Genomic DNA, 26051 nt, shown 5'->3' with positions numbered 1-26051 from the left:
TCAGCTCGCGCCGCAAAGGCCCCGCCCACCTTTCGCTTCCTAGCGACGGGACGTGACGTCGGCGGCGGCCAGTACTCAAGAGTTGGTCTAGTGTCGGAAGTCTGCCATCGCAGACCGAGCGAGATGGCCGATGAGCGGCCCCCGGAGCCTCCGGCTGTACCGGTGTGTACCTTCCTCTTCAAGAAATCGGGCCGCAAGGGCGCCGCGGGGCGCCGGAAGCGGCCTGCCTTCGACAAGCACCCCAGGGGAGGCGGCGACGGCAGCAGCAGCAGCAGCAGCAGCAGCGATGAGGGCAACGTCGTGGTCCGGCGGGAGAAGAGGCGCCTGGTCCCCAACCCCATGATCCAGAAGACGCGCGGCAGCTGCCGGGAGAAGAAGGCGCCCGCCGCCTACAGCGGTGCCAGCAGCGGCGGCGACGACGAGAGTGAGCCTTCGGCCGCCGTCAGCGTGGTCTACAAGTCCACCCGCTCGGCCAAGCCCGTGGGCCCCGAGGACATGGGCGCCACCGCCGTGTACGAGCTGGACACGGAGAAAGAGCACGACGCGCAGGCCATCTTCGAGCGCAGCCAGAAGATCCAAGAGGAGCTGCGCGGCAAAGAGGACGATAAGATCTACCGGGGCATCAACAACTACCAAAGGTACGTGAAGCCCAAGGACACGTCCATGGGCAACGCCTCGTCGGGCATGGTGAGGAAGGGGCCCATCCGCGCGCCCGAGCACCTGCGCGCCACCGTGCGCTGGGACTACCAGCCCGACATCTGCAAGGACTACAAGGAGACCGGCTTCTGCGGCTTCGGGGACAGCTGCAAGTTCCTGCACGACCGCTCCGACTACAAGCACGGCTGGCAGATCGAGCGCGAGCTGGACGAGGGCCGCTACGGGGGCCCGGACGAAGACAACTACGAGGTAAGCAGCGACGACGAGGACCTGCCCTTCAAGTGCTTCATCTGCCGGCAGTCTTTCCGGAACCCCGTGGTGACCAAGTGCAAGCACTACTTCTGCGAGAGCTGTGCCCTGGCTCACTTCCGCACCTCGCAGCGCTGCTATGTCTGCGACCAGCAGACCAACGGGGTCTTCAACCCAGCCAAGGACCTGATCGCCAAGCTGGAGAAGCACCAGGCAGAGGGGAAGGCGAGCATCTCTGACCCCTTAGATAGCTCAGATGAAGGCGTAACCTCCATCACTTAAACCTAGTGTAATGGTAACAATAAAAAAAACCTCTTTTCTTTTAAACTTCAAAATGAGTGGAGATTTCTGACTCAAGCGTCTCGGGGGGAGTGGGGGTGGGGGCTGGACGGGGGCGAGGGGAAGAGAATGGGGAGGCTTGGGATGGGCGGTATCTGGGATGGAGGGGGGTGGGGGGAATGGAGAGGAGGGGAGCCTTGGATTGCAGGTACCATGAAGATTTCTGGCTAAACGGGCGGAGGTGGGGAATGGGGAGGCTCAAATTGCTTGGTATCCACTGGGGGCCAAGCTGGAGGTGGGAGAGAGGGAGTCGGGGAGGCTTGGATTGTCAGGTAGTCAGGGTTCAAAGTAATCTGCTACCTGGCTAATATGCCAGAAAGATCTGGGATACACTTTGAAGAAACTCTCAAGGATGTCATAATGAATGAATAAAACATTTAGTAACTTACTATGTACAAAGCACCAATCACTTAGGGAGTGATTCCATGGAGGAGAGAAACACATAAAAGGGTTCAGCTGTAAGTCCAATGGAAAAGTCCCACGGTCCTTAGGGTGAGCAGCAAAGCAGATGGTGATGTAATAAAGGCTTTTGTCCTGTTTCTTAGATAGGGATCTACATACTGGGACATCTCTTTAGGATCATAGATCTAGAGTTGAAAGGGATCTCAGAGGCCACTTACTCCAACCCTCTCCTTTTATAGAGGAGGAAACTGAGGCACAGGGATATTAAGTGACTTGCCCAAAGTCAAACAGGTAGTAGCCATCAGGGGCAGTGTTTTCACTTCTGCCCACTCATTCTTTAGAAGTAGAGTGGTTATAGAAGTGTGCTGCCTTCATGAATGAAGGAATGAGTGAATAAATAAACGAATGAGTGTTAGGCACCTGCTAAATGCCATAGGTCAATTACCAAACCTAAGTAGTCTGCTCTCTAAGAAGTGGTCTGTTAAACTATTCATTGTTTTCTGACACCTTTGCTTTCAAAAACGTTTGAGATTCTCCTTTCAGTATCAACAGTAAACATTAAGCATAGCCTCTAGTCGCAGTCTGAAATCCTACTCCTGTGGAGGGACCTGACCACTTCAATTAGGGACACAGACCTTAAGGTTTGGAGAATCTTTTCTTGGGAACATCCTTTTTTTTTTTTTTTAAAGCAAGGCAATTGGGGTTAAGTGACTTGCCCAGGGTCACACAGCTAGTAAATGTTAAGTGTCTGAGGCCGGATTTGAACTCAGGTACTCCTGACTCCAGGGCTAGTGCTCTATCCACTGCGCCACCTACCTGCCCCAGGGAATATCCCTTTTGAAGTGTGAACTCCCCTGCTCAAAAGTCTTATCTTTTCTTTTTTTCTTTTTCTTTTTCCTCTCTTTTCTTGGTTAGCTCGGTGAACACGAGTCTGATTGACTAGCATTTGATCTAATTATATTAGGTAATGGTGACTGATATTCATTCCCATTCCCATTGCTGAACTGGTGTAGATCCCTAAAGTACACACGACTACCAGATTTTTTCATTACAAATGTACTTCTAAAGCCAACTGTTTATTTACAGTGACTTCTTTAAGAAGCGACATTGCTTGTAAATGTAAAAGATAAAAGTCAGGATATAAGTTTATCTGAGTGTAATTAATAGACTAGAATCAACTTTTTCTACACAAAATGACTGTCATCTATTTCTCTGGCCCTAATCTTTTAAGGCAGTGCCAGTCATATATGCCCCAGTTACCTACTAAGCATTTTTACTTACATTTTTCCTTCAGCGGCATCAAACTGAAGGTTTGCTCCCTAAAAGAAAACAATTCATCTTCCCAAATTAATCTTTTGGCCTACTGAGCAGGGCTATTGCAAGAAATGAGTCAATAACCAATAATAAGATAACAACATGGGGGGGGGGAGCCAAGATGGCGGAGGAAAGACATTAAACGCACAAGGCTCCTGATACAATCACCCCCAAAATAAGATACCAACATATTTATGAGTCCTGAAGGTCATACATTTATACTATTTAACATTTTATACATATCTTTTTGTAGCCTCAAGGTCACGAATTGATACTTTCTATTTCAAGATGTATTTTAAAATAGGGGTGAGGGATCTGCCCCTTAGGCTGATGCTGACCTGGAGCTTAATTTCATCTGGCACAAAGACAAATACTAATATCTCTAATTATACCTTCAGAATTTCAATAGATTGGTGATCTCATCAATCTGGATTCCTCCAACTCCATGAATGAAAAGCTATACTTATAATTGTAAAAAAATAAACACATTGTGCACAGTGACAGCATATTGTAACTCAGCAATATAGTGATCTAAAACAATCCCAAAGGACTAGTGATGAAGCATACTATCCACCTCCAAAGAAAGAACTGATATTGATTGAACACAGACCACTTTTTCTTTTATTCAAGTTTTCTTGTACAAAATGACTAATATGGTAATGTTTTACATAACCTATATCTGATTGCTTACCACCTCAGGGAAAAGGAAGGAGAGGGAGGGATAAAATTTGGAACTCAAAATTTTAAATAAAGGAGTATTTACTGAAAGGTGAAAAAACACATTGGTTTAAAAGTTTTAGGCTGCAATTGGTTGCTTTTATATGTTGCTAGATTTCTTTGTGTAGCACTTCTTGATAGCTGGGTGTGTCTCTTTTTAGACTCCTTTTGTTTTGTTGCCTTGGGCTGTCTGCAGGTGTATCTCATTCCCCTAGTTTCTGTTTTTGCCACTCACTGACTTTTCTTCTAGCCTTAAGTCATCTTTTCTCACTCTCTCTTTCTCCTTTTCTCCCTCCCTCCCCTTTCCTTAAAAGTCATAATACAAAAGTGACATACATTTGCTCTTAAGGGAGAAAAAAGGCCCTTTCCCTTAACTCCAAAGAGTAACTGAAACTCAGTTACGAAGTCACTCAGGTTTAAGAAATCTCAACATTTTTCTTAATTCTTCTCTCTTCCGTACACCCCACCGTCTATGCATGCACGATGCAGTGCTATGTCCTGACGATTCAATCTACACAACACATCAAGACTAAAAAACCCTTTAAGATTTTGAGCTGGAAGGAACCTCAAGATCATCTAATCCAAAAGGATGAGGTAAACAAAGCACTGGACTTAATGCTGATTTCAAATCTGGACTTCCTACCTGTGTGACCCTAAATTCTGGACTTCCTACCTGTGTGACCCTAAACAAGTCACTTATCCTCGCTTCAGTTTCCTCATCTGTAACATGGGGATAATAATATTTACTCAGAGTTGTGGAGGTAAAGGAGATATTTTCAAGCACTTTGGTAGCTGCTATTATTATTTACAGGTGAGGAAACTGATACTCAGGGCAAATGTCTCTATCAAAGAGTGTTGAAAGCAGGACTAAAACCCAGGTCTTCTAGCTCCATATTTATTTAGTGCTAGAACTAAGTCAACAATTTGGGAATTTGCATTTGTAGTACTATTCAATCAGTAGTTCAGGATTACCAGTAATTTTGGTTAGCTCCAAGAAGCTGTGCAAGCCCGGTAGAAACCGGATTTAAGTCAACCCGCAAATGATTGCTTAGTACTCACTCCGTGCCCAGGTACTGTGCTAGGCAGGGCATCGAGGTAGGATAGTGGATAGAGCTGGGCCTGGAATCAGGAAGGCTCCTCTTCCCATCTGGCTTCAGACCCTAGCTGTGTGACCCTGGGCAAGTCACTTAACCCCTTTAGCCTCAGTTTCCTCATGTCAAATGAACTGGAGAAGGAAATGGCAAACCACTCCAGTATCTCTGCCAAGAATGCCCCAAATGTCGTTAGAGTCCACCAGGACTGAACAACAACAATCAGGCGATGGATACAAGAATGACTAGGATACATGGAAAACAAGACTAGGATACAAGACAAGCGAACCATTAAAACAGTAATTGACCTCAAGGAGGTTACTTTTTATTCAGGAGAGACGAGTATGTGGGAAAAGAAAAATAAATATTAAGGTAATGGGGGGGGGGTGAGGGGATGTATTAAAGGCTGGAGGGGCAGTCAATGCAAAGGCAGGAGATGGGAGATTAGAGTGTAGTGTGAGTGACTGTAAGAGGAACGACTTAGGGACACGATCCGCAGAAGGATCGCGGGCACGATACAAGGTCAGCTCAATAGCCTAAGGTTTCGTTTCCTACGAGTTTAAGACTCAAAGGGGCGAAACCGAACTCGGAGTCCCTGGGCCCCGGGACCAAAGTGCATGCTGGGGGCTGTAGTTCTCCAGGCAGTCGACTGAAATTGATTCCGGGGGAAAGGGGCGAGGCCAACCAGTGGATACCCAAGACGCCGGGGACCGCGCCCTGAGCCTAGCAAGGAAGTGGGTAGCGAGCGGCCTCCGGCGGATTCGGTCAGAAGTACTAGGGTGTCACCGGGCCGTTAGCTGGCGGAGGGGAGGGACGGGCGCTACCGAGCAGTCTCGCGCGATTGAAGTCACTGCGCCACAATTGCGGGTTGGGCCTGGAGGATTTGGGGGGAGGGCCCCCGGGCTCGGGGTGGGGCGGGCTTATGGTGATGACATCCTGACGCTGCCTTGGGTATAGGCTGGGCCATGAAAGAGGATAAGGAGAAAGCGAGGCCCAAGGAGAAGCGGCCGCCCTCCTTTTCAGTCTCGTCTGCAGCGGCGACAGCAGCGGCGGCAGAGACAGCGGCGGCGGCGGTCACTGCAGCGGCGGTCACCGCGGCGGCGGCGGCGGTCACTGCAGCCTCAGCCCCGGCTCCCGCTCCGGCCCCGGCCCCCGCCCCAGCCCCAGCCCCACCCCCAGCTCCAGCTTCAGCTCCAGCTCCGGCTCCGGCTCCGGCTCCGGCTCCGGCCTCGGCTTCGGCGGCGGCAAGCGCGGGCGCGAGCTTCAGCGGCGCCGGTTCCGGGGACAGCGCCAAGACCCAGGACAGAAAGGGCGAGCGATTCAAAGAGAAGAAGGAGATGCTGAGCAAGGTGCGGGGGGGGGGCGCGTACAGCTTCCTTCCATAAAGGAGCCGCCCGGCCCCGGCCGCGCCCGCCCCTCCCTTCCCCCCCCCGCCCCCGCCCTCGGACCCCCGAAGGGCTCGGGCTGCCGGCGGTCGAAGACCGGGCACGAATTTTATTGGGGGGAAGGCAGGCAAGGAAAGGGTTAATGGGGCAGCAGAGAGCTGGTGTGTGGGGGGGATGGGAGAGTTCGAATGCGGGTGAGGCGTGCTTGGGGTGGTGCCCATTAGGGTGGAGAGAGCCCTGGGGGCCCCGAGCAGAGGAAGGGGGGGATAGTGGGAAGGGGGGGTAGTGGGAAGGGCGGTAGGGAGCAGGTAGTGTGGGGGAAGGGAGCCAGGAGGTAGAGGGGGGCGGGGTGGAGATGGTGGGGGAAGGGATGGAAAAGGCGGGGAGGGGAAGAGGATCGATGAGGGCGGGGCAGGCAGAAAGGGGGAAGTGGGAGGGGGGCAGGTAGGGTGGGGTGGGGGAAGGAATGGGGAGGGCTGAGGGGGGGAATGCTGAGGATTCGGAGGGCGGGGCAGGGGGGGGAGGTGGAGAGAGGGGAGGGGGACGCAGGGGATCCAGGAGAGGGAATGGAGAAGGGGAAGAGGGAAAACGGGGGTGGGAACGGAGGAGGGAGGGGGACCCTTCCTTTCCCCCTCCCAGAAAATACCCGATCTCACTCACTGGGGATGGGCCCCCACCTTGAGCTAGCGACCCCCTCCCCGTGAGCGAACCCCTCCCCTTTGGAGAGCTGATGTTCACATGCGCAGAGCTGGCTTTGGCTGGCAGGGTGGGGATGGTGGAGAGGGCATGGGTGGTTTTGCAAATCAATCTGGGCTTGTGAGGACTGCGGAGGACTTGGGCTGAGAAATGGATTCTTATTGTTAGCTTTACTGGACAAGCCCCGGGTAGCACCTGGCTGCTTCTGTGTGATATTTTAGAAGGGGAAAAAAAGGGGGGGGGTAGATCTTTGTGCTGGGCTTGGGCAGACCTCTGATGCTGACTAGCTGTTGCTACAGGTAGGTCAGAATCTCCCAAAGCCTATTTTTTCTCTTCTGTGAAATAAGGTTGGTCTGGTTGCTTCTGAGGTCCTCCCAAGTCATTGAGTCCAGTCTCCTCGTTTTGCAGCAGAGGAAACTGAGACCCAAGGAGGGAAAGAGACTCAGCCAAGGTCACATACAAGTTGAAACAGAACTGGACCAAATTCAGTAATCTTTTCAGTTTAACCCACTATGAAGCCTTCTACACACTGAACTAGGAATTAGGAAAACTACATTTAATCCTTAATTATTTACTGGTCTCATCCTTGGGCCAATCACTTTCCCTTCTCTGAGTCTTAAATTGTTCAATCATGCCACAAGGGAGTTGGACCCAGGTTAATAATCCTTTTCCAACCCTATTGACCCATGTCTGACCAAACCTCTTGAGTTACCACATCTGTGAAGGAGATATAATGGAATGGACACATTCCCCTTCCTCACAAGGTTGTGAAAAATAAATATGTGGATATAAAAGCTTTTTTTGTACTCATAAAATGCTATTTAAAAATGAGGCTATGGGGGCGGCTAGGTGGCGCAGTGGATAAAGCACGGCCCTGGATTCAGGAGTACCTGAGTTCAAATCCAGCTTCAGACACTTACTAGCTGTGTGACCCTGGGCAAGTCACTTAACCCCCATTGCCCCGCCAAAAAAAAAAAACAACCAAATGAGGCTTACTGATAAGTAAGTAGGATCTCCAACAGACTATCCTGTGAATGTGTATTTTAAAATAAGCTTGAACTTGGAGTATCAATATTGAGATATGATAGGCAAAGCTTTGCAGGCAGAGGACGAAAATTCCTGCCCTTGACAGCGCAATCCTAGCTTGTGCAACTTAGTTAAAGCTTCTCGTTGCCTTAACTGTTAAAATCAGGTTGAAAGAAGCAACAGAGTTGCCAGTTTTGTACCAGCAAGGAACAAATTGAAAAAATAGCCCAGGAAATAAAATCATTGGGTAGAGCAAAAACCAGTACTGACCTTGCCATCGTGGGATGGGAAACTAATGTTGTCCATTCTTTTTCCTGGTGTCAAGGTGATCATTCGGAGGCTGCCTCCTACTTTGACCAAGGAACAGCTTGAAGAACACCTTCAACCTCTGCCTGAACATGATTATTTTGAGTTCTTTGCAAATGATTCTAGGTAAAAAAAAAATTCTTTTGGTTCTTAAAGCTTCTTCAGTGCTTGCCTTGCTAGTGCTTCTCATTACGCTTTGGGGCCTGTCTCCATAGATAATTAACATGCATATTTGCAACTCAGCAAGGAACCTTCAAGCACATTTACATTTTGTTCTTTCTTTCTGCAGTTTGTATCCTCACATGTTTTCTAGAGCGTACATCAACTTTAAAAACCAGGAGGACATTGTTTTGTTCAGGGATCGATTTGATGGTTATGTTTTCGTGGATCATAAAGGTGAGTCTTGGTAACTAACACAAAGAGGGCCTTTGATATGTCTGCTTGCCTTAGAAACATGGTATATCCAGTGTCCATGCCACCCTCCCAGATTTTCAAAGCTCTTTGTGTGACATAATAACAGCTACATTTTTACTCAGCCACTAACCTTAAGGCATCCTTGCAAATAAGTATAATGCCTTGATAGTAAAAGCGGCCTGGTGGGTGGAATGCTAGATTTGACTTGAAGATTTTGTTTAAATTCTGCCTCTGGTACTAACTAGATGACCTTGCTCAAATTGTTGGAGCTCTCAAAGCCCAAGGTGGCTCTTAACACTTAGAAAACTCTTGGGGCAGCTAGATGGCGCAGTGGTTACAGCGCTGGCCCTGGATTCAGGAGGACCTGAGTTCAAATCCAGCCTCAGACACTTAACACTTACTAGCTGTGTGACCCTGGGCAAGTCGCTTAACCCCCATTGCCCCGCGCAAAAAAAAAAAAAAAACAACTTAGAAAACTCTTTAAGTTACACACAGGTTAGGCTTCAACATTTGACCTTAGTAATCACACCTGGAAGTATAACACTTTAACAGCCCTCCAGATGTCTTATTAACCTCTTAGAAATCAACCAATCAGGGGCAACTAGATGGCACAGTGGGTAAAGCACCGGCCCTGGATTCAGGAGGACCTGAGTTCAAATGTGGCCTCAGAAACTTGACACCTACTAGCTGTGTGACCCTGGGCAAGTCATTTAATCCTCATTGCCCCGAAAAAAGAAAAAACAAAACCAGAAATCAACCAATCAGCCACCATTTATTAAGTATCTACTATGTGCTAGCTACTCTACTAGGGAAGAGCCCAGTACTTGAGAGTCAAGGAGATATCAGCTTGATTCCCCCACTAACTCTCACTCTGTACTTTGGGGAATTGATATCTCTTCTCCTGGCTTCCAGATCCTTCTGAAATCTAGAACTGGAAGGAACCTCAGAGGTCACTGAGCCCAGTTCCTTTGTTTTTACAATCCATCAAGGTTATGGGACTCACCCAAAGTCACCAAGGTTACTGGGTATCCAAGGTAGAATGTCAATCCAGGTCCTCTTGCTCTCGATCCATTGCTCTTTCCACTGTTTCATGTTGTTTGTCCCTCCCAGCCCTAACATTCTAAGGTTCTCTGCCGTCTTCACGGGTTAGTAAAATGAAAGAATTCCTCATTGTTCACTGCACACCTGATAGGACTTGTTGCCAGCTCTGGCCTGAATGATGCTTTGTTTTGAACGCTTGGATGATGTCGGCTTGTGCCCATGTTAAGGTACATAACAGGTTTCAAATATTCCCTCTCAGCCCTAGGGATTCTGTCTGTTATTGACTCAATTGAGCTCAAACCTTTTAAGCCAGTGGTATTCTAAGGTAATGTTGTAAATGTCTTCCCTGATGAGACCATTTCTTCCCAAGTGAGTCTGGAAAATTCTCTGCCTAATCCCACCAATATGCTCTGAAACACAGGTAATTCAAAGGTAATCCACCAACTATTGTTCCACTTTTGTCTGTACAACCATAGGTAAAAAGGGGCTGTGGGTGGGGGCTTTTGGGCTTGGGACATTACTTCAACTTTAGTAAGATGAAAGCTGCCTTTTTAAAAAAAAAATGTTATTGTTGCTTTTAATTTTACATCATGACATTGACATCTTTAAAATTGTCTTTATTATGAACTTAAATGTGAACAAACATAAAAATTTTTGGTATCTAAAGGAGAACAGAAAAGAGTACGTGAAACCACCCCACTTTCATGTTCTTTGACAGACTCCCTTCTGTGTTATTTTTTTAATGTTTCATTGACAACTTTCTTTCTTTTTTCCTTTTTCCATGATTATTACTACCACCCCCTTCTCTCATAACAAATAAGTCTATTTAGACCAAACAAAACGTTGGCCTATACCTCTACTCCATCACCTGTTTAAGAGGTGGGAAGGAGGATGCCTCATCAGTCTTCCTGGAGACAGGATTGATCACTGCCTTCGTAAAATTGTAGTCACTTTGAAAAGAACTCTCCTGAATTTGTTCACTCTGCTCTGTATCGGTTCATTCTGTTCCTCCCAGGTTTCTTTGAAATCCATCATATTCATCATTTTCTGCTGAGAAATTCAGTTAGGTTACATTCATATAGTAGAATTTGTTTAGCCATTCTCCTCATTAGATTGACACCCACTTTGTTCTTTGCCACCAAAAAAAGAACTGCTATCAAGATTTTTGTGCATATGGGTCTTTTTCTTCCAATTTTGGCCTCTTTGGGTCCAAGGGCATGAATAATCTAGCAATTTAGGACCAGATCCTTTTCAGAGAATATGCCAATAACAGTTGAACCAACATAAGCATTCCAAAGTAAAGGGCATTCCATTTAATATAAGAAAGAGCTCATCTTTTTCTTTTGCTGTCTAACAAAAAACCAATGGGTTGGGGCAGCTAGGTGGCGCAGTGGATAGAGCACCGGCCCTGGAGTCAGGAGGACCTGAGTTCAAATTCGGCCTCAGACACATAACACTTACTAGCTGTGTGACCCTGGGCAAGTCACTCAATTGCCTCACCAAAAAAAAAAATAGATATTAAAAAAACAAACAACAACAACAATGGGCTGCTTTGGTAAGTAGTATGTTCCTATTGGTGGAGGTGTCTGAGCAAATGTGGAATGGCTCTTCGAGGAAGGCTCTGGAAGAGATTCCTGTAGTAAATGGAAAATTAGAGTGGCCATTCCTAAAATTGGGAAGGTCTTAGTATTCCTCTGCCTTAAGGAAAATGAATTAGAAAAAATCAGGATAGCTTTTATCAATTTGCTATTTCAGTATTCTTAGAAATAATTTTGAATTTTGTTTTTCCTGTGTGTCAGAAAAAATAAAAAATGAACTATTTGTCTCTGAATTTTTAATGATGCTGATTCAAAATCTGTCTCATTAAAGTATGTAGCTTAATACAGCTGTCCATTAGATAAGGGGGGGATGAATTTAAGAGGTACTCCACCAAGAAATTTTGAAGATTTCTCTGTTGCTATCTTTCTGTAATAGTTCAATATTCTGAAAAGACTTGTTCTCTCTGTGTTTCTGTTTCTCCTCCCGCAAATCATTAACCTCTTTATATCCTGATAATATCTGTAGTGATGTTCTAGTAGGCTCCTTTTGGGTCTGATGAAATTCACATCAAGTGATTTGAAAAGGAGATAGTAATGTCCACATTCAAGGTGGAATTATACAGAACTCTTTGAGAATGAATTAGTTGGGGGGGGGGCAGCTAGGTGCCACAGTGGATAAAGCACTGGCCCTGGATTCAGGAGGACCCGAGTTCAAATCCAGCCTCAGACACTTGACACTTACTAGCTGTGTGACCCTGGGCAAGTCACTTAACCCTCATTACCCCGCAAAAAAGGGGGAGAGGGGGTATGAAGAATAAATTAGTCTGGATGGTACTTCTGTAAGAACTAGGATTTAAGAAAACCACAACACTGACCATTTTGGATGGAAATCTTTGTAAAATGCTTGCTTACATTCTGTAACTGAACAGCTCACAACTTTTTAGGTGATGCCTTTGGATCGTGATTATGATTCATGATTCTGAAATTTATTCTGTGCCTATGATACACTGAAATCCTCAGGGCCTTTGTGGAATAAGGCTGTTGGTACTTCTCATAAATGGTCCAGAATACTGTAGTTCGTCTTATGCTTGTCTCCTCCCTTCTTGTCAGCTGATACATCCTACTCCTGCCTGTAGCTCTCCCCTTCTAAGGATGGTGGGTTTGGAAATCAAATAATAAAAACTGTTGGATTTGGGTGATCTCCAGGATCCATATGGAAGCCATTTCTTCTGGGATTGTAGACACTGAGCTAAAAAGGACCTTCGAGACCACTTAATTTAGTCTAACCTCTTCGTTTTTCAGATGTGCAAACAACTCCAGCAAATGACTTGCCCAAGGTCATACAGGTAGCAGAGCCAGGGCTTTGAACTCAGGTCTTCTTAATTCCTCTGAAGTTTCTTGACATTTGCCTCTGGTGGCAATGATCCCATTTTACATTGTATTACTGTTAGGTTTTTACAGGTTGTATCTCTATAAGGTCCTGGATGGCAGAGACCAATGTTCATCATTTTATACCTTGCCTAGAGAAGTTTGGGGGGGGGGTTTTTGGGTGAGGCAATTGGGGTTAAGTGACTTGCCCAAGGTCACACAACTAGTAAGTGTTAAGAGCCTGAAGATGGATTTGAACTCAGGTACTCCTGACTCCAGGGCCGGTGCTCTATCCACTGTGCCATCTAGCTGCCCCGAGGTTTGGGGGTTTTTTGTTTTTTTAAATTAACTGAATCCTATAATGAGGACACTAAGAGGAAAGTACATGAATTTTCTTTTTAAACTTCCTGCCTTTCTGTTCTCTTTCAAGTAGCTACGGTGTTGTGTTTCTTTTCAGTAAATCTGTGAATAGAGAACTTCTGATGAAGAAACTCCTTTTGGCACCTGTTTTGCAGTTGGCACTTTGGGGGGCACTGAGAGGCATGTGGTTTGCCCAGGGTATATGCTAGGAATAGGACTTGAGTCTGTCAGGGGTTTTTTTCTGAGGCTTGCAGAAAGTAGCTGGAAAAGCTACTGTCTACATTGCTAGTCTGGTGTTATTGTATAGCAAATATCTAATCTCCAAACAAGTTGTCCCCTCTGTGGCTGAAGAGCCCTTTCTATATCGTTTTTTACTTATTTATTTTTATGGGGAGCTAGGTGGCGAAGTAGATAGAGTTGGGCCTGGAATCAGGAAGGCTCATTTTCCAGCTTTCAAATCCACACTTAGACACTTAGTAGCTTTGTGACCCTGGGCAAGTAACTTCACCCTGATTGCCTCTGTTTCTTCATCTGTCAAATTAGCTGGATAAGGAAAGGGCAAATTGCTCCAATATCTCTGCCCTAGATGGGGTTGCGAAGAGTTGGACACAACTGAAACAACTCAACAACAATTTGTAGCCTCAAATACATGGCTCCCTGACATGTCATCCCTTCCAGGGATGAAGGGCCCGTTCTATGGTCTTTTTTTTAATGAACTTTTTTTAAAGGTTTTTTTTTTTTTAAGGTGACTGGAGTTCAATCCACAGAAATGTCTTCGCTCCCTTCTAAGTTGTCTTTTCTTATGATAGTTGGGGTTTTTTGTAACCCAGGTCATAGTGGTTCTCTTGATGGTAAGAGGTGAGAACTTTCTTGGGGAAGGCTACCTGGGAAAGTAGAAAGAGCATTAGATAATTGTTATCAGAGAGGTCCTAGCCTGCTACTACTTCTCTTATGACACTGGGTGATTCACGTACCTTCCTTGGGCCTGGGGAAATGGGGAGGAGAGCAAAGTACACCACCTTTCAAGTCCTTTCCTGCTCTAAATCTGAGCCTAAGATCCTACTGCCACCTCGTAGGACTTCTCCAAAGGAGCAACTTGAATTTCTGGCCTTCGTTTTGAAGGCACTGCCTTTATGAAAGTATGTATTGCCTTGTGACTATCTCTCACAGCCTCAGTTTCCTCATGTGTAAAACCAGGACTGATGATGCAATACCACCCACCTCTTGTTACTTAGTAGCAGCATGTTAAGAACCCTTGGGAACCATAAAATTATATACGAGCAATTGTTGTGGGGGGGGGTTGTTGTGTTGTTTTTCCAAACAGGTCAGGAGTATCCTGCCATTGTAGAATTTGCTCCTTTCCAAAAATCGGCAAAAAAGAAGAACAAGAAGAAAGATGCCAAAACCGGGACTATTGAGGATGGTACGATACCACCATGGCGGTATATGGGGTCAGAGTTGGGGGCGGGGGAAGAACTTGCGTTCTCTTTTTTGCAAAAGGCCAAACTGATGAGATCATTCAGTGGTGGGGATTGGACTGTTAAGTGGTTAATCTTGAAAGGAAAGTCAGATTTCCTGGTAAAGAATGTTGATTTTCTCCAGCTAACTGAATTTTATTTGTAGACTCTGGGGAAGATAGTGTAGTCAGTACAAGAAATCCTGTATTTCTCTTGCTGCTATTGATGATGATGAGGGCCTTTGTTTACAAGATGAAGACACCTCAGATGGGCCAAAAGAGAAGCCTGTGTTTGACCCCCGAGCCTTCAGTTTTCCTCCTCTCTAAAATAAGAGGGTTGGACCGGTTAGCCTCTAAGCTCACTTCTGGCCGTGTTAACAAAAACAGCTTTGGTTTCCATTTCTGTCATCTTCATGCACACCAAATCTGAGACAAGGTTGGTCATTCCGATCTGTGGATGACAAAGCACCTTCATCAGGCTGTGATCTCTCTTTTGATTTGATTTGGTATGACTCAGAATTAATGCTCAGTTGGTCACTTCAGGCTCTAAAATTGGAACAAAATGTGTGTTGCTAATTGTCTGGGCACGTCAGCTCAAATCCACAGATAGCAGGAGTTGGCGATCATAGCTCCCACTTGAATATGCCAAGCTCGTGAGGTTTGCGAGGTCTCTGGCCAGCCTCTGAAATAGAAGATACCCCTGCCAGTCACTCCTCAAGTTTTTTTAAAATCAAGGGACCCTCATGTTCAACTGACCTTTTACAAAACCAATCCCAGAGCAAGCAGAGCTTGTATCTTATAAGGAAAATGCAGTGCAGGGTGCTAGGTGGCACAGTGGATAGAGCACCGGTCCTAGAGTCAGGAGTACCTGAGTTCAAATCCGGCCTCAGATGATTGACACTTACTAGCTGTGTGACCCTGGGCAAGTCACTTAACCCCATTTGCCTAAAAAATAATAATAATAAAATGCAGTGCAAACCTAATAACATAATATTATGAATTCAGATGCATTGACCTTGGGATCAGGTCACATCCATCCCCACCTTGCATTCCAAATGGTTTTCTTTTGAAAAACAAGGGTTGGGTGAGGTAATAGTAACTAGTCTTTATATGGTGCTTTAAGATTGGCAGAGTGCCATGATGTTAGTGCCTTTGTTCCATACAATAATCCTGGGAGGGAAGGGCTGTTATTACCATTCCCATTTTACAGATGGGGAAACAAAGGCTGAGGGGGTAGGTGATCTTCCCAGGATCACACATCTAATAAGTGTGAGGCTGGATTGGAACTCACATCTTCCTGATGCCAAGTTCTACACTCTTAACCACTTTGCCACCTCACTGGCAACAAGTGCCCTAGGAAGAACTTGTGATTTTTGTCCCCTCAAATGCCATGTTTAGGAACTTACATTCAGCCTCTCTGAGGTAGTATAAGCAGCATCACATTTCGTGGTGTTCTACAAAAGTAAATATAGACTACCTTCAAGCCTTGGTGGCCTAGAGAAGTTTTCTATTGAATGAACTCATATTGGGATAAAACATTTATTGGCCCAAATTTTATTTGTGCAAATCTGGATTTTCATCTATTGAATCATTTTCGGTCAGTCAATAAACATTTTTTTAAGGGCCTACTATGGGCCAGGCACTGTGCTAAGAGGCAAAAGATATCCCCTGCCATTAAGGAGCTTACAACCCAATGTTTAAAGACTGTGTGCCAGGAAAGGCATTTGAATTGTCTACAGATGCCATTACGGTGAGGCCTCTTGCAAGTGTGACTCGGGGTGGTTGGGACTACAGCTTTTCAAAGCATCCAGGGGGGATGGAGCAAGTTCTTCGCACAGGTGTCCCCTTATCAAAGAGCCAAAGCAATAAAATCTCAAGTGGTCTTTTTCTTGGTCCTTTCTTGGGGGGGGGGGATCCAGAATGGAGTTTGCATGAAATAGGGAGTCCCTCTGACAGACTTGTATGCAGTCTGACATGGAAAGGCTGCCATACTTAATTCCTCGATTCCATATTTAGACCCCGAGTACAAGAAATTCTTGGAGAGTTATTGTGCAGAGGAAGAGAAACTGACGTCCACTCCGGAGACTCTGTTGGAAGAAATAGAAGCAAGAAATAAAGAGCTGATAGGTAAGGGGGGAGGGAGGGTAGAGAGAATGCTCTTAAGGTAATGTGTGCCTCTTTAAAGGGTCATCATTTTTATTAAACTTTACAATTACTGTTCAATTACAAACACATCGCTGTACTAAACAAATGGTAAGTGCCGATCTTGGGAGCATATCTTCTAAATCAATGTAATTATATCAATGCTTTTCATTTTTCATGTTAGTCCCCTTTGGATAAGTGTTAAATAAAGCCCATTTGACAGTGTATGTGGTATTTATATGCCCATAATCATCCACCTTCCTACCTAAAAAGTCTCTTCTCTCGGGACTAAAATTCATTATCCCAATCACCCAGAGTTGGTGTACATGATTGTGGTCATTGCCTTACCTTGCTCTCTCTTCGCTCTTCCTCGGTTCATACAAGTCTTCCCATGTTTCTCTGTATTCCTCATATTTGTTATTTCTTTTAGTGGAATAACATTCCATTGTATTCATAGATCACACTCTGTTCAGCCGGTTCTCAGCCGTTCTCCAATCAATGGGCACCTACTTTGTTTCCAGTTTTTTGCTGTCACAAAAAGAGCTGCTATGAAATCCTTTGTATATTATGGGGCCTTTCTGGTTTTTATCTTCTTGGGGTGTAGAGGTTTAAGAATTGTAAGTTTTTAGGACCTTTGAATTTCTGGTAAGTTTTTGAAGATCTTTTGGTGTTTTCTACTACTTACAAATGGATATTTCTAGATAAAGAAACTATGCCTAAGCGACTGTGCTGGGCCCTATTCCCTTTTCCCTGTAATATACCATTTCCTTTGGTGACCTCATCAGCTTCCGTGGGTTTAATGCTCATCTATGCTGATGGTCCCCAGTTCTATTTGTCAGACTTATCTTCTCTCTCAAACGCCAATCCTGCATCACCAACTGCCCATTAACCATTTCCCACAGCATCTCAAACTCCAAAATAGAACTAACTCTTGTGAGGACTAACATACTTCCCGTTACCCAGCTTCCCAGTCTGTGTGATCCTGGATGACTCACCCTCCCTCACCTCCCATCCAGTCAGTTGCTAAATGTTACTTGCTGTACCTCTATGACATTTCTCTAATCTATCCCCTTCTCTCTACTCCCATAGACACCAGCCTAATTCAGGCCCTCATCCTGTCTCACCTGGGCTATTGCAGTAGCTTCCTATTCAATGTTCCTTCTTCAAGTCTCTCTCCAGGCTAATCCCGCTCTTAGCTGCCAGAATGATTAACCTCAAACCCTTAAATCTCACCCTATAACTCCCAAACTAAGGAAACTCGGCTGGTTCCCTTTTCTCTTCAAGCCATAATCCAAACTCATCATCTGTTTGGCCTTTAAAGCCCTTTGAAGCCTGGTTCCACTCTACTTTAACAGCCTACTTATGCTTTTTTCCTGAACTCTGCCTTTCAGCTGGGCTAGCCTTTCCTCTGTTTCTCACATATGACATTCCTTTTCCCATCTCCATGCCTTTGCATTTACTGTGCCCTGTACCTTGAATAAACTGCCTCACTTTGGCCTTTTGGGATCTTATTTCCTTCCAAATTTGGCACAAGGCTTCTCTGTAAGAAGCCATTCCCCATTCTTCCTGACTGGACTGTCCTATTCACCCCACCCACCCAATTAATTACCTTTTACATCTGCCTATCTACCCGCCTTTGCTCTTCCTTTGTTCTCTCCCTCCCCTCCCCTGGGACATGAGCTCCTTGAGAACCAGGGCTGGTTTTTTTCCTTTTCTTTGTATCTCCCGTACTTAGCACAAGGCCTGACATAGTAGGTGTTTAATAAACGTTTGCTAGTCGATTGCTGGGAAATAAAAGCCTGATATCATTTCTTTTTCTTTGGTCTTGTCATAAAACCAAAGAACGTTTGCCTTGAAAGTCCAGGTGTAACTGCAGTTCCTTCTTCAAGGTTGGCTGGCTTCATTCACGCTCCGTGGTTGGTGCTGAAGAGGTGGTCTGCACCCCGGGATAATGCCCCAGACCTTAAATCAGTACCACGTGCCCTCTTGAAAGCCCAGAGCCAGGATCCTCTGTATGAGAGCTCTTACTGAGCTACAAGGCACTGGACAAATGTAGGGATTGGTTTTTGCTGCTAAGGTTTGAAATGAAAAACTTTCTTCTGATAATATGTTAGAGGTTGTCCTGGCCCTGAAGGTCAGAAGGAAGTCCTTGCAAGGTGTATAATTGACACTGGATTTTTCCCCCTTATATTTATGTAGCCAAGAAGACAACTCCCCTTTTGAACTTCTTGAAAAATAAACAGGTAAGAAATGTAATGACGATGTTCTCTTGATAAATTGGATCTCATTTACCCTGGGAATTGGGGCTGGGGGGCTTCCAAGTATATGCTTATGGTGGTTCCTAGCCACTTGAGCCTGGGAGTAGGGAGAGTCTAGTCCTGCTGTCTTTAGACTTGGCCCCTCTGCTTGACTGTTATGGGGGAGATACAGGGGAGATCAAAAGCAAAAATGGATATAAAATGCTTTGTAAAACCTTAAAGCACCGTTTAAACGCAAAGTGCTATTTTTGCATGGCTGGCTTGCCCTCTGGGTGCCCTTTGTCTTCTTGAAAGCCATAGGTAGAGCATTTGATCAGCTGCAAAGAGATTCTTGCCTAGCTGGGGCACCTCCTTTCTATAGGAAGGTGGGGTTGGACTTAGTCTACAGGGTAGAGAAGAAAGCTTGCCTTTGCTAGATGTAGGGTACCCAGCATGCTTTGTGGCTGCTGGCCATCTTGTTTAAAAGACTTTGAATCCTCCCTTTTTACAGAGGATGAGAGAAGAAAAGAGAGAAGAGAGACGGCGGAGAGAGATCGAGAGAAAAAGGCAGAGAGAAGAAGAACGGAGAAAATGGAAGGAAGAAGAGAGGAGAAAAAGAAAGGATACAGACAAGATAAAGAAGATTGAAAGAGGCCCAGAAAAAGAGAGGGATAGATCAAAGGATGAACCAAAGATTAAGGTATGAAATCCATGTTGCAGAAAAGTCGCATGGAACAACTTCCCGAAAAATGTATGGAGTGTCCGTGTATTGAGTGTCGGTGTAGACAAAATAAAGTTTCTTGTGGCAAACCAATAAAGCAAACTTTTTTCCTCCAACACTATTATTTTGACTTTGAGAAGTGGGAAGCCCTTGGGCGCATTAACCAGCACCTCTCATACCATTTAATTTGTCATTACAAATTTTGTCCTTTTTTTTTTTTTTTAATTTTTTTTTTGGTCCATTTTTGCCATTTAACATGCTCCATTACTGGATTTCTACTTGTTTCATAGTCATTAAGGCCTTCCGGTTGGCTAGTGGGGCGGTAGAACTTTCTCCATGTTTTCCTTCACACTGACACTCAATCGGGGTTGGCTCGTCTGCGTGTTTTCCCACTGTCTTCTGGTACACAGGTTAGAAACTGCAGATCACCAAAGTAATCAAGGCCCAGCACAACAGAGCACTTTGTCATGTGACCAGGTCTTCCCAAGTATTTGAGGTGCTAGGGTTAGCAGTGGAAACACCTCTAAGTCCCATGGTAGGGTTGGGGGTGGGGTGAAGTGACAAACCACAGGCCCACTGACTTCTCTTTGCTGCGTATTCACAGCTTGTGGAGGAAGGGGAGCTGGTTAAGTCCCTCTCCCTCTGCCATCTGCAGGCTAACCCGGTTGCCTGGGGGCCACTGAGGGTGACCGGCCTCCATGGCATTCTCCTCCCTCTCTTGTCTGTTTCCTCCATCATCCTCATTGTGCACAGGACTCAGTAGCCAACCAGCAAGCAGCTCCCAGTCACACATGCTCCAAATCTCTCCTCAAGGAAGGAACTAGAGCTAGGCCCTGCTAGCTCCCCCTCTGAATCAGGGTTTGGGGAAGCTTTTGCTCTGCCGAACTCCGTGGACTATTTTGTTCCCTGACACTTTGGGAAAGGTGGGGGAGGCATTTTGCCCCAAAGCAGGAAGCAATCCCTACTCAACTCCTGGGTCTGGGTCGGGAGGCCTGATATCAATGCATTCTCCACTTGCCCCACCCCCTTTTGCTTCTCTCGATGCTGGAGTCCCCTCAGTTACTAGACTCCCAGCTCATTCAGGGGGGTGGGGGATATCCTCAGGCTTCTTCTCAGTCTCTCATACACACCCTGTGCCTGCCACCTCAGCCATGACTTGCGCTTTGCCCCCCTCTTTCCAACGAGGCAGCTCCCCCTAAGCAGGAGACACACTTATTTGCATTCCTAATAAGAGTGCTAAGTATTCTGGCTTCTCCTAATGTGCAATCAACTCCTCTCCAGAGAAGAGCTAAGAAGAACACACACTGTGGACCAGCACCTAGAATGATGCTTTCTTTTGCCTGTCATGCTGTTCAGATTGGACTTTTAGCCCTTTGCAGGGAACTTGTTTGTTTCTGCTTAATTAGCTCCTGCTTCAGTGTGTGCTGTGCTATTACGCCCTTCGCTCAGTGACGTAGTGCTGCATGAAGCCTCCGTCCTAAGACTTGGAGTTCTTATGTTTTCCATAAGAATATATCCTGATGGTATCGGGTCACTTGGGGAGGATTTGGGGCAGGGGAGGGGTTTTCTTTGCACACCGGGAATCTTAGAGCTCATTCCTACCTGTGTGGCAGTTTTGAACCCTATCTTTGAACAAGTAAACATTAAGTATCTGACTCCTGCTCAGCAGAGATGGACCTGTAGGCCCCTTTGTACCATGTGAGGCATTTGGCTTTATTAACCAGCTGCTGGGTGGTTCTTAACCATTCAACCGGGTGCCATCGCAACAAAAAAAAAGCCTCAAGCAAAAATGATTTCTGCGAGGTGGATCGGTCCCTCACTGACAGACATATTTGTCACTCGGAGCGTTAGGCTGAAACCAAAACCCAGCAGCACCCAGCCATCCAGCATGTTTAGGTTTTTAGGTTCATGATGTACTCTGCCACAAAGCATCACCAACTGCAATAGCTAGCCCTGCTACTTTGCTGTGGACAGCATGCTTGGAAATTGTGCATTGGCCTTTCTAAAACCGAAGAGTTGGGATCCTCTTGCTCCCCGATTTCAGATTTCAGGGAGTGGGTGACATGTGGATGCTGGTCTTGCCTCTTTTTTTCTTTTTTCTTTATTTTTTAGTAATTTACCTTTCTCTGCATTATCTGTCAGCCTGAGAAAAGGAGCGCACCTCCCGCCATTTTCAGAACGGGGAACCCAATGGGAGCCACTGGGAGTGACCTAAGGCTTAGATGGGCCAGAATGTTGTTCTCTTTAGATCTTTTTTTTTTTTTTAAAAAAAGAACACTCCCTTTCGACCCCTCAAAATGAAAATAAACTTGTTCTTTTTCAAGTTGCTCAAGAAGCCAGAAAGAGGAGATGAAAAAGAATTGGAAAAAAGGGAAAAAGCCAAGAGGTTGGACAAAGAGAATCTGAATGAGGAAAAAACCAGTGGGCAGAGTAGTGCCGCGGCCAAGCGTTCTGATGGGGAGACGAAAGAAGAGAAAGCCAAGAAGTTAGTATTCTAGGGCTCACCAGCATGGCTCCTTTAAGACTTGTCCCTGCAGCGTTGAGGTGAATTCTACAAACAGTTAAGTGGCTCCTATATGCAAGGGTGCTATTGGCATTGGTTGCTCTGTCCTGGCTTTGCGGCTGAATGAAGATCCGCTACTGTTTCTAATTAGATGGTGGGGAGGAGGGTCCAAAAGACTCCTTGTCATGCGTCTCTTGGGGCAGCTTTCCAGAGGAGCTTGAACAAATGCAGGGTCACGAGATTGTGGCCAGTTTCAGCACGCTCTTGTGGCCTTTTTTTTCTAGGTAGCTTCATTTCCGTAGCCAGGTCGAAAGCACAGTGTGTCTTCCACTTGCGATGCCCAGAACGCTGAGGGTTCACTCTCAGATTTGTTTTCCATGCAGATCGGAAGATGAGGGTGGCAAAGACCACAGGGAGAGGGACAAGGACTATGAAAGAGACAAGGAGCGAGAGAGGCAGCAGCGAGAGAAGGAGAAGCTGAGACGGCAGGAAGAAGACAAACGGAGACAAAAGGAACGCTTTGAGAAGGAGAAGACCTTTAGAAGAAAAGAAGAGGAAATGAAAAGGGAAAGAGATCTACTTAGGGACAAAGGAAAGAGGAATGATGGTACAGATTTAATAGGCACCTCAGACAGAATGACCAAAGAGGACAGAAAAGAAGATGCAGCGAAAAGAGATCGCATAAGAAACAAGGTGCTACTTTTCTTTAAATTTGTTTCTTTTCATAAGGTGGTTTGGTGTTTTGTTTGTTTTGTTGTTGTTTTTTTTTAAAAAAAGGGATTGTTAGCTTTTTACTTGTTCCTTTGAAACCTAAGTTTCTCGATGGCCACTGTAAACAGCTTATCCAATGGCTTTCATTGAGGAGGAAAGATAAGTTAGGTTGGTGAGATATAAAACAGGAAGAGCCATCTTGGAAGTGAAATTTCCCTAAAAATAAAACCTTGGACACTGAACCTTCTGGTGGATGGTTTTTAGAGCAGTTATCTTCTAACACAGACTCCTTGAAAGGCTAAGCAGGGTGCTCATCTGGCCTTCTCTTTTTGTGAAGCCTCATATTTTGAAGTACTACTGAAATAGTGTGCTTGGAATTAGGCCTAAAGGAGTGACACTGTGGGTGCTAACCTTATTCTATCACTCAGGGAGAGGGCATGCAAGAACTCCTGGTGTTTGGGGTTGTCCAATGGAAAAAGGCCCTTTGAGGGGGACCGTAGTATAAGAGTTGTCGAGTATTTAAAGGGTTGCTGTATAGAAGAATTATTCTGCCTGGCCTCCAAGGGCAGAATGAGGAGTGACCGTGGGGGTGGAGCAAGGTCAATTCAGCCTTCCTGTTGGTAGGGGGGGAGAAATCCTAATAATTAGAGCTGTGGAATAGGATATTCTGGTAGGTAGTGAGTTACTCATCACTGGTGGTCTTATAGTAGAGATTGATTGCTTTCTTGTTAAGAGATGTAGAAGGAGTACCTTCTCAGGTAAGGGTTAAACTGGGTGGCCTCTGGAGCCCCCCTACCAACTCTCCGATTATGTGAATTGAATTAGAATTTCATATGAAGTCATGAATCAAACATATTACTTGTACAGAATGGCTTTACCAAACCTTTGTTACAGCATGTGGTGGGCACAGAGCCTAGCACCCAGGTGTTATGTTGTTGGCCTCTTGTCTTGCTGGTTGTGTCTTAACAGTTATAGGGCTCTGACAAAACTGCCTGCTTAAGGGTTTTGTTTGTTTGTTTGTTTGTTTGTTTTTAAATTCTAACTGGAAAGAGGTAGGTGATGGGTGTGGTTCCTAAACTGAAACATTTTAGGTTGGTTGAGTTCATTTTCAGATGGTCCTGAAATTTGGACAGATGATTTGGAGGTATATGTGTGTCTTGGGTAGCTAAGAATGCAGTGGAGTGCTTATGAAAATGATCTTTCATTTTGGATTTTGCAAGCAAAATCCTAGTTGAGGTTGACTATTGGACCATGAACTTAAATTTTGGCCTTTGGGAAGTCGGAAATCCTGGCTGTTGGTGCCACTGAACTTTTACTACCACTGACACAATATGTGGTGCTTAGGACGTTCCAAAAGCTACGAAAAGGGCCAGAAGCAACTTGCAGGTCAAGTGCAGCCCACTAATGCGTCTCACGCTTCTCTTTAGGACCGCCCAGCAATGCAACTCTACCAGCCAGGTGCCCGGAGCCGGAACCGCCTGGGACCCTATGAAGACAGCTCTTTGAAATCTGCAGAGCCAGCACCAGATAAAAAGCAAGACAATGAGAACAATAGTAGGAAAGAAGAGGAATGATGGGCCCAGATAGCTAACTGTTCTGCCTGTGCAGACAGCCAAAGACAGGAATCAAGCAGTCTAGCAGTACCTTCAGAAAGAAGGATTAGAGAGAAAGAATCTCAGAGGGTCCAGATGCTGGTGGGGGCTACCTTTCAGATGAGCATGTTGGGGATGAGGGGGGAGAGAAGTGGAAATCTTTGTTCAAGAGGCTAAATTCGAGGCGATTCTTATCTATGCATCTATAGGAATTTTATTTTAGGGTTTTCAGATAACCATGAGGATGAGGAAAATGATTTGAGGATGACTTACTTGATTTGAGGTCTGCTTGAATGTGAAAATGTCTTCTGTGGCCTTAATCATGGCACATCTGTGTGCTAACAGTCCCAAGCCTGTACCTGATATTGAAAGGTTTTGGTCAGCAGAGCTGAGAACGCTTTCATTTGAGGGCGAATTGAGCCACCTCTGAAGGAGGGCTTGGCTCCACCTTAGTCATACTGCATCATGGGTATTAATTACCAAATCGGAATTGGCCGGAAGCAGAAAGCATCTTATTACTTTAGGCCCAGAATTTGAATATAGGTTAGTATATGAGAATATTTCAAGTATTTCTTCTTTGGGGGGGCCCCTTTTTTTCTTTCAAACAGAATTACCCAAAATTCAGCCCTCCAAAATTTGTCATTTCCATCCTTGCTTCATCTTACCATCCCCACGCATGAGTACATTTCCTGTCTCACGCACAATGGTCACCATCACCTATGGTCACCTTTTATCATAGGAACTTTCAGTCTTCATTATTTTGTACAGATATCAATAAAGATCTGACCAAGCAGTAAACCCTGCAGGCTGTGCTGAAGTACATTTGCAAAGGTTAAAATAGTTTTTAGCTGTAATTCCATTAAAAAAAAAAATTTAGTTCCTCTGCTTTGTGTGCCAGAGCTTAGGAAAGATAAGCTAGGAGGAAGGAGGCCCTTCCCCATCTTGAAGAAGTCTACAGTGGGGGGAATGCTGCTCTTATTCGAATTTGTAATATTATACATAAAAGGAATTCAGAGTGCTTGGAAGATCATGTTCAAGAGCCGACATGGTTTAGTCCAGGGCTTTTTAAACCTTTTTTCCACTTGAGACCCCTTTTCACCCCCAAAATTTTGATGTGACCCTGGGCATATAGCTATATAAAATAGGTATACAAATCAAATAGTTAATGCCAAATTTTGGGGGACCCTCACGTTCAGTTTAAGAAGCTTTGGCCTAGCAAATAAGAGAGCTAGCTTCTGAGCCAGGAAAACAACTTGAAAACTAAATTGAAGACAAGGTACTGACCTAAGAGGGGAGAGGGAGTTTTCCCACCTGAGAATTCCCTGTAGCTTTGAAATTATAGATCCCGATTTCTTGGAGGCCTGACCCCTCTGTCCCACTTTGGACCGGATGACTGGAAAGACCCCTCTTACATATGTTAAACACCTCCTACAAACAGGCTTTGTGCTAAGCCCTGGGGATACAAAGAAAGCAAAAGACAGGCCCAGCCCTCAGGGAGCTTACAGTCTGAAGGAGGAGACAGCCTGAAAACTGCTAGGTCCAAACAAGCTCTATATAGGATCAGTTGTAAATAAGCAACAGGGGGAAGTATCTAAGTTAGAGGGACCAAGAAAGCCTAACTATAGAAGATGGTATTTTAGCAGGGACTGAAAGCTGGGAAAGCCAGGAAGCAGAGATGAGGTGGGGAGAGTATTTTAGGCATGGGACGACGCAGCTAGTGCAAACTGCAGTCAGGAAATGGATTTTCTTTTGCAAAGAGGCCTACGCCACTGGATCACAGTATGTG

At 45.4% G+C, this 26051-nt stretch overlaps 2 protein-coding genes across 2 annotated transcripts; both read left to right on the top strand.

Moving 5' to 3' along the window:
- Positions 1-47: 47 nt before the first annotated feature.
- On the top strand, positions 48-1241 carry RNF113A (ring finger protein 113A). Its single transcript, XM_043973642.1, has one exon. The coding sequence runs from the start codon at positions 124-126 to the stop codon at positions 1186-1188; it is 1065 nt and encodes a 354-aa protein (XP_043829577.1). The 5' UTR covers positions 48-123; the 3' UTR covers positions 1189-1241.
- A 4397-nt stretch (positions 1242-5638) lies between these two features.
- UPF3B (UPF3B regulator of nonsense mediated mRNA decay) lies at positions 5639-25063 on the top strand. The gene is made up of 10 exons (XM_043974212.1): positions 5639-6118; positions 8202-8308; positions 8472-8578; positions 14228-14326; positions 16376-16486; positions 18701-18744; positions 19250-19438; positions 21784-21944; positions 22346-22655; positions 24101-25063. Exons 1-10 carry the CDS (start codon positions 5735-5737, stop codon positions 24245-24247), a joined length of 1659 nt encoding a protein of 552 aa, XP_043830147.1. The 5' UTR covers positions 5639-5734; the 3' UTR covers positions 24248-25063.
- The last annotated feature ends 988 nt before the right edge of the window (positions 25064-26051 follow it).

This window comes from Dromiciops gliroides, chromosome X, assembly GCF_019393635.1.
Source record: "Dromiciops gliroides isolate mDroGli1 chromosome X, mDroGli1.pri, whole genome shotgun sequence".
In the NCBI taxonomy this organism is placed as follows: domain Eukaryota; kingdom Metazoa; phylum Chordata; class Mammalia; order Microbiotheria; family Microbiotheriidae; genus Dromiciops; species Dromiciops gliroides.
This window is presented reverse-complemented; position numbering and strand designations above follow the sequence as displayed.

What these genes read in the sequence shown, in the direction of transcription:
- UPF3B (XM_043974212.1), top strand. Translation starts at nt 5,735, where the DNA reads ATGAAAGAGGATAAGGAGAAAGCGAGGCCCAAGGAGAAGCGGCCGCCC. An exon ending in TTCTTTGCAAATGATTCTAG is followed by an intron (nt 8,309 to 8,471) that starts GTAAAAAAAAAA and finishes TTCTTTCTGCAG; the next exon opens with TTTGTATCCTCACATGTTTT. An exon ending in GAGATCGCATAAGAAACAAG is followed by an intron (nt 22,656 to 24,100) that starts GTGCTACTTTTC and finishes GCTTCTCTTTAG; the next exon opens with GACCGCCCAGCAATGCAACT.
- RNF113A (XM_043973642.1), top strand. Translation starts at nt 124, where the DNA reads ATGGCCGATGAGCGGCCCCCGGAGCCTCCGGCTGTACCGGTGTGTACC.